This window comes from Gasterosteus aculeatus, chromosome 12 (assembly GCF_964276395.1).
Source record: "Gasterosteus aculeatus chromosome 12, fGasAcu3.hap1.1, whole genome shotgun sequence".
NCBI lineage: Eukaryota > Metazoa > Chordata > Actinopteri > Perciformes > Gasterosteidae > Gasterosteus > Gasterosteus aculeatus.
The window spans coordinates 1348799-1356707 of record NC_135700.1 but is presented as its reverse complement, the minus strand read 5'-3'; the positions used below and the strand labels follow the sequence as shown (position 1 = coordinate 1356707).

Genomic DNA, 7909 nt, shown 5'->3' with positions numbered 1-7909 from the left:
TTTTGTTCTGAACACCCACACAATCCTCTAATTGTTTACATTTTCAATTCATTTGAAATCCTTTTATTTTCTGCACTAAACTTTTATTTTGATTATTTTCACAGGGGACTTGGTGTACAATGTCACTGATGGCTTAGGCTGGTGTTATGTTGCATATTGCAATGCATCATGTAAAGTTGAGACTCAATCCAGACCATGTCCAACAACACCGAGTCCCAGTACAGCACCGTCTCGCACTCCGATGTTTGGCACCACTGCAAACGTCCCAATGTCTTCCACCATAACAGCTATTGCCAGCTCTACCTCCACTTCATCAACAACCCCATCCACAACTACTGCTGACTGCAATGATGTGAATTCAACAAGAAAGGTGAGATATAGATCCAATACTTTTGTATTCCTGATTGTGAATTTAATTGTTCCTAAAATACTTAAAAGAGTCGCTGCTTTGTTCCCAGTAGATGGTAAATGTTCTGTACTCGTATATATAGTCTTCCTACAAGTCAAAGCTGTGTAACACTACATGTCATCATTCACGCAGGCGATACCTGCCAATTAGCATTCTAACTAACCATTCACACATACTTTATTTTTCTATACACACCGTTTCCTGTATGACTTACTGCTCCTCAATAACTATCCAGAATGGCGAGTCCTGGAAGGTCAGCAACTGCACCACAGCTATCTGCATCAATGGCAAGATCACAGAGACACCCACTCCCTGTCCCACACCACAACAACCCATCTGTGCAAATGGGCGCAAAGTTGTCAAGGTCAATGAACATGACGGATGCTGCTTCCATTATGAATGTGAATGTAAGTTGAATATGGAACCTGTCATTACAGATTATCACTTCTTTTCATTAAAATGCAATAGAGCATGTTTTGTCAATGTGCATACAAATCCTGGATGCAGGTTAAATAAAACATACTTAATCCACTTAGCTATTTACCTATCTACCAAAACAATACAATCAATGTCAATACCGTTTGCCAATAAACCAACCTGCCTCTTCCAGTTAATACCTATTGTTTTCATTCATGGTTCTTGTTATCCTGCAGGTGTATGCAGTGGCTGGGCTGGATCCCACTACATCACATTCGATGGAAAGTCATACAGTTTCAAGGAGAACTGCTCTTACTTCCTTGTCAAAGAGATTATTACTAAATATAACCTTACTATTATAGTAAAAAACGAAGACTGTGACCCTTCAGACAGCACATTCTGTCCCCAGGCTCTCATTGTAACATATGGAACATACACAGTAGTTTTGACTCAGTTGAAGACTTCAGGAACAGCAGCTAATGTGGTAAGCAACCAGATAAATTGTCAATGACATGTATAGCTTCAGTGTTAGTAATTAATTTCCTTTATTATTTTATAGTAATTGCTTAAGTGGTGTGATGTATATTTAGAAATGCTGCTGTGCTTCACAGTTTTATTTAATGTTTTGGTCACATTGTCCCACAGGTCTATGTGAATGAGAAACAGATTTATCCCGCCTACAAAAATTCTGTTCTAAGCATCACCAGCACAGATATGGTGATCACGTTGGAGATACCTGAGATCAACACAAAAGTTGTCTATACACACTCCTCATTCACCATTGACCTCCCTTATTCCTCCTTTGGTGGAAACACCGAGGGACAGTGTGGTGAGTTAGCAGAATGCTCGATTCAAAACGTGCACCTATCAAGTGAAACTGAGTTGGTCAAATCATTGGTTGAGAGAACCTAGAAACAATTCAATGCCACTTATAACCAGAGGGCATCCTGCAGTTATTGTAGGATAGGCCCAACGCAGAGTTGAAATAGTTAATTCAACAACTCACAGGTCTGTTACAACCACGTGGACAGTTTAGCACTACTAAAAGAGACAATGGCCTGAAAGCTCTTTGCATTCAAATGTTATCTTATACAATTCACCTTTGAGGTTAGATTATACAAGTGCTATAACTGCTTTGGGTTTTTATAAATCCCTTGTTTCAGCTTGGATACATAATTAGCATAATTAATTTTCAATCAAGTTGCCATCCAGACCTCATCTCATAGCTAACAATAGATAACAATACACCGTGGGGTTCAGAGGCAGCAATGAGAAGCTGGTGTGAAAGAAAATTTGTTAAATACCATAAATTCTCCTAAATGGCTGGCACGTTCTATTTAGGAACATATCTGTTGATCTGGTTCTTGTATGAGCCCCAAAGCTTCGGCTTCAACCACCTGCCTCTTGTTTCCTAGGGACCTGTGACAACTCCCAGAACAACGACTGTCGCTCTCCAAACGGCCAGGTGGAGAGCTGTGCCGTCACTGCAGGCCAGTGGAATGTTCCGGGTACATCCTGCGTCACCCCGACAACCCCAACAACTATAACTACTTCAAAAGCACCTTACTCAACAACACAGAATCCTTGCAAACCTGACATTTGCGATATCCTAACCAGCAGGTGAGGGGAACCCCAAAGTAATAAAAAGTCTTAATTTTTGGCTCAATTATATTGTACAAAACTAATTACTCGCAACGATAGAAAGGTTTCTGCACGATTCTGTTCAGGAAAAAGCTCTAACTTGGATAGATAAGGAATCTGCTATATTGTCCTTTATAGATTTAGGTTGGAAAACACTGCTTTGTGCCATTTTCAGCTGTAGATGTATGTACTTTTTTTCAGAAGCCTTAGATGTTTGGCATTAGGACATTTTTTTCTGCTGATAAATCGAAATTGAAACAAGTCAATTTATTGGCTATTTGTTGAGATCCATATTGGTTACATTTGATAATGATTAAAAGAGAGAAATGGCATATGGTACAATGGATCCATACAGTCATGTTACACAATAATTTATTGCTCTATTGTCTTTATTTTTTCAATGAAAGCTATGACAATAATTATTCCACGACATTTTTCAATCACTGGATTGCTTGACATTACAACTGACATGCAAATTTTTTCTGGTCACTTTTCCTGATATTCTGTTCTTGCTTGTATGATCCTTCTAGTGTTTTTGCACCATGCAATACGGTCGTGCCCGCAGGACCATTCTTGACATCCTGTAGGTCTGACGTTTGCAACAGTGGCAATGCCACAGGCTGCACCAGCCTGGAGGCTTATGCCACTCAGTGCTCCATCGCCGGAGTTTGTATCGACTGGAGGAATGCAACCAATGGGCAGTGTGGTAAGATCTGTCGCTAATAGTTCATAGAACTATACATCTTGCATGAAGTTCTGATCAATATTTATGCAAATATATCTCCATATTGCAGCACTCAAGTGTCCAAATAACAAGGTGTACATGGCCTGTGGCCCCACAGTAGAGCCGACATGCAATGACAGGTACAAAATAACTCAAATTTGTTTTGTTTGTTGGTATTTATACAATACTGAGAGAATAGAATGTTCCATAGAATGTGGTGATAGGTTGTGTTGTGTGTGGAATAACTAACTTTATCTGACACCAGATACAACCAAAAGTTCCAGACACACAGTGGGGCATCCTCGAACAGCAATATGGAGGGCTGCTTCTGTCCTCATGGTACCACCTTGTTCAACACAGTCTATGACACATGTGTGGCCTCCTGTGGTAAGAGAAGCTCCAAAAGAAAACTAAACTTTTTTCAGAGGCAGTAGCTTGAAGCGCACATCAAATCCACAAACAATTGCTTCTGTTTAACTTTCAGGTTGTGTTGGACCTGATGGAAAACCCAAAGAGGTGAAAACCATCCCTGTCCCATGTTTTCGTATTGTCTACCAAAGCATGAGTTCTGTGTCTCACCTGGATCCTGTTTCTGAAACAGACTGGTGACACGTGGACAAGTGGTTGCAACACCTGTATTTGTGACAACGATTCCATGAGCATCCAGTGTCAGCCCGTCCTCTGCCCGACGACACCGAGCCCCAACTGCAGCCTGCCGGGCCAGCAGCTGGTCAACCACACAGACGGCTGCTGCACAACGCAGTCCTGTGGTGGGTTAAAGTGGCACAGAACTCGATGGGATTCTGTGCGCTTGTTGCATTTATGCTACCTTTACGCTACAAAGTGAGATCTCCCACTGAAGGGATGAACCCACAGACCTTCTTTTTATGGGATTTGTTTTGAACAAGTTATTGTATGTTCTATCGCCACCTGAAATTACTGCGACACTGACACTGCCGTCCCGATGCTAGTGGTTTAGCAGCTGGTGGTCTCATCTCTGACACATTCTTAAAGTAAAGTAGATTAAACTCACAAGATAGAAAGTGTTTCTGTGCTTTTGACTTGAGAATCAGAATCAGAATCGGAAACAATTTATTGCCACAGAGGAATTTGACCAAGTCAAATAAGATAAAAATATAGAAGCAAGAATTAATGTAAACAGAGAACAAAGTATGTTAAAACACGTATGTATGTCCACATGTTTCCATGGTGAGAGAAACCACTGTTGTGTTTTCGGGATGGAGTATTTGGGGCATTTATCTCACTAACAGGACATTTCATATTTATTGAGTTGTTCAAATGATGTCAGATTATTTTAGGTGTTTAGTGCATCTACGACTTCATCTTTAAAACTAAACGTACTAATCATCATCAGTTGTTTGCAATGAAGCACCCCTACAAGTGTGAGACACTGCCAATGTTAGCTCAGTTTAAGGAAAATACTTAAAAGTTAAGTGAAAGGCCTTTAAACTGAGTCGGTTAGTCAGCTTCCAGGTGTGGACGTGTCAAACTGCCGAAGCAGTGCAGGCTGGAAAAATAGGGCCTGGGTCCCAGCATTATCTCCCGTTAGCTTGTAGTGAATCATCTAAATGTGAAGAACTGCTGTTATTGTCCTTCAGTTACTATGTCAACTTTCCACATCCACATAATCGTCCCACCCTTCTGTCCCCAACAGAATGCAACCTAAACCTGTGTCCAACAGCTATAAGCTGTCCCCTGGGGTTCCAACTCAACGTCCTCAACAGCACCTGCTGCCAATCCTACCAGTGTGGTATGTGGTCATCCCTGTGGCCATTATCTACTGGAAAAGGGTCCCGCTAATTTGTCTTGAAAGGAGGATTTTTTTTTAGAATGTATCCCTAGAGATTTACCATTATAACCATTATAATTGATGCACATATGAAGGGCTTTCCAGAACAATGAACCAGTTTGTGAAAAACACTTTTTCATGAATTACACTAATTGAAGATCTGTTCCAAAGATTTGTTTCCATGCATCGAGTACTGAGATAGATAGTTCAGCACACAGTTTAGCACACATCTGCATTGCTAATCTGGTGTCAGAGTCAACTGAACCTTGTTTCTTTTGCAGTTCCTAAAGGTGTTTGTGTCTACAACATGACTGAGTACCAGGTAAGCACACAGTCCAGACGCCCCATAGCAATGTATCTGTCAAAGTTCAGGGACAACAGGAAGGAGGGTTCAAAAACATACATAGGCAGAGCTGGTTGAATTACGGGTACCTTACGTCACCAGAACATCAGTGCGTGTCCTGATGCACGTTTGAAATATCAGCATTCAACAAAGTTGACTTCTCGAGGGTCGTCGTCCCAGTACTCCTGTTATCAGGTTACAACATGATGTTGCAAAATGGCAGAGGTCGCCATGATTGGCAGATTGGCATATCTCTTTCAGGTAGTCACACAATAGCTAATCTGAACCACATGAAGCAGCTTGGATGAAAATGCACGTTAAGGGGCTTTAGCACCAGCTGTTAGGCCACACTTAAATCTTGCACTCTGGTTTTGTTTGTGTGCGTTTTATTCATCCAACTGTGGTGTGGACTAAACAGCGGCACAAAGACCTGCTGAGAAGGTGGTTTATGAACTGCACTGTGACATCAGCATGAATTACAAACTGGTATTAAATGTGCATAATGCACTAATCACACTTAACTATGAAAGCAATCTTCCCCCCTTGATCCAAAACAAAAGAGGTACTAGTGTAAAAACTTCCTTAGAAAGGAGAATTGATTTAGAGACTTACGCTTTGATCCATGTACATTTTATAGCCTGGTTCCAAGGTACCAACATCAGAAACTCCACCCGGATTGCCACTTCAATTAGCAGCAACACAAGAACAACCATCAGGGATCACAAAAGCCCAACCAGGAGGAGAAACAACACCGGGTCCTTTGACAGAGAAGTCCTTTCAACCCGCACCCTGCCAGGAGTGTTACTGTGGCCCCCAAAGGGATCCCATCACCAAGCTAAACATCATTTCTTGCAAACCTATTGTCTGCAACACCAACTGCTCCAGAGTAAGCTGATTACAGACCACACACACACTCACTGGGATACATTCTGTGCTAAAACTTTACCGTACTCGCTCCTTTGTCTCCAGGGTTATGAATATCAGACTGCAACTGACAAGTGCTGTGGGACATGTGTTCAGAAGAGCTGTATTCTCACCACACCTGAAAACACAACATATACCATTGAGGTCAGTACTCCCGCTGTGTGAGTGTCCTCACATTTCTAGTGTTTGCTGTTCCATACTGTATTTAGCTAATGACAATGCCGATATTTGTTGAATTGAACGTAAAAGAACATTTTTAAACATTTTTATTTGATAAAAAATAAATACATTTCTTTGTTGACTCATCTTTCTTTCTGCTCTTGCTGTTGGTACAGGTCAACAACACATTTATACCACCTAATCACAAGTGTGTGCAATATACATGTGAGAACATGAATGGACAGCTTGTTACAAAGGAAACCAAGACCACATGTCCGCCCTTTAACCCTTTGGACTGTGAACCTGTAAGTTTATTCTAAACCTAACACTCCCCAACTTGTCTGCCAACATGCATAACATGTGTTTTTATTTTCCAGGGTACCGAGACAACAGACGCGCTTGGATGCTGCACAACCTGTAAGTTATTCGCGTGTTTAATACCTGTTTGGAGGAGCGTCATGGTGCAGTGCGAGAGCCTAATGGTTGCTGTGTGTTGCAGGCAAGCTGGTGAGCCGCTGTGAGCTCCAGAGTAAGGAGGCCGTTATCGAGGTCAACGACTGCAGGAGCACGCAGCCGGTCAACATGACCTCCTGCGCGGGAAACTGTGGAAGCTCATCCATGTGAGTCTATTTAGCATCACAGTTTCAACTTTATCGGCAAAACCCTTCATTTTGCATATAACACGAACTCGGTTCCCGCAGGTCAGGTGGAATAGCAGTGTGTACTAAAATTAACAGCGGTTTTCTGTGTCTGTGTACAGATATTCTGCAGCAGCTAACATGATGATGCACCAATGTGAGTGTTGCCAAGAAGCCACCAAAACACAGAGACAGGTGGAGCTCACCTGCACCAACGGCTCCAAGGTGCAGCACAGCTACATCGTAGTGGAGACGTGCCACTGCAACAAAGCAGAGTGCGTGGCGGGGACAACGTCCAAACCCCAGCGCCGCAGGAGACGCTGACCACAGCGCGTCCCCCTATGAAGCCTTACAAACACTTTACATAGGACCTTCCTGTACTTGGTATTTAAAGATCCACATTCTTCATTTTAGAAATTGGATGGGTGATCATTAAAAAATAAATATTTCTGCAATACAAACACTGCTGTTGTCATGTTTATTGATCCCTGGTAATGATTGATGTTAAAGCATTTTTTTTTTTAATTGTAAGACAAAAGACAAACATAAAAAGGATGATGCCCCCCTGGACTCTGTTTCCCATATGCAATATATAAAGTGATATTTTTTTCATGGTTTGTGCCTGAAAATGCTAAGAATGGAACATTATTACAGATATTTGCAGTGACAGTGGCAGTTAAATGGTAAATGGCCTGTACTTGTATAGCGCTTTTCTAGTCTTCCGACCACTCAAAGTGCTTTAACACTACATGACATCATTCACCCATTCACACCCATTGATTGACACTGATGACAGAAGAACCACACACAGTGACCTGCCCATCAATAACTAACATTCACACAC

General features: G+C 41.7%; 1 protein-coding gene across 13 annotated transcripts in view; it reads left to right on the top strand.

The window, feature by feature from the left end:
* The window catches only part of LOC120807845 (uncharacterized), a 39111-nt gene extending 31585 nt beyond the window's left edge, over nucleotides 1-7526 (top strand). For all 13 annotated transcript variants that reach the window (XM_078085412.1, XM_078085407.1, XM_078085409.1 and 10 more), the window contains 18 exons: nucleotides 105-370; nucleotides 645-816; nucleotides 1063-1310; nucleotides 1472-1655; nucleotides 2242-2446; nucleotides 2998-3173; nucleotides 3262-3331; nucleotides 3457-3578; nucleotides 3676-3707; nucleotides 3793-3961; nucleotides 4867-4962; nucleotides 5283-5323; nucleotides 5982-6230; nucleotides 6314-6412; nucleotides 6604-6732; nucleotides 6805-6844; nucleotides 6927-7047; nucleotides 7188-7526. In XM_078085412.1, coding sequence (XP_077941538.1) covers nucleotides 105-370; nucleotides 645-816; nucleotides 1063-1310; nucleotides 1472-1655; nucleotides 2242-2446; nucleotides 2998-3173; nucleotides 3262-3331; nucleotides 3457-3578; nucleotides 3676-3707; nucleotides 3793-3961; nucleotides 4867-4962; nucleotides 5283-5323; nucleotides 5982-6230; nucleotides 6314-6412; nucleotides 6604-6732; nucleotides 6805-6844; nucleotides 6927-7047; nucleotides 7188-7389 — 2621 coding nt within the window. In that variant the 3' untranslated portion in view covers nucleotides 7390-7526. The remainder of the gene's footprint in view (nucleotides 1-104; nucleotides 371-644; nucleotides 817-1062; nucleotides 1311-1471; nucleotides 1656-2241; nucleotides 2447-2997; nucleotides 3174-3261; nucleotides 3332-3456; nucleotides 3579-3675; nucleotides 3708-3792; nucleotides 3962-4866; nucleotides 4963-5282; nucleotides 5324-5981; nucleotides 6231-6313; nucleotides 6413-6603; nucleotides 6733-6804; nucleotides 6845-6926; nucleotides 7048-7187) is intronic.
* The last annotated feature ends 383 nt before the right edge of the window (nucleotides 7527-7909 follow it).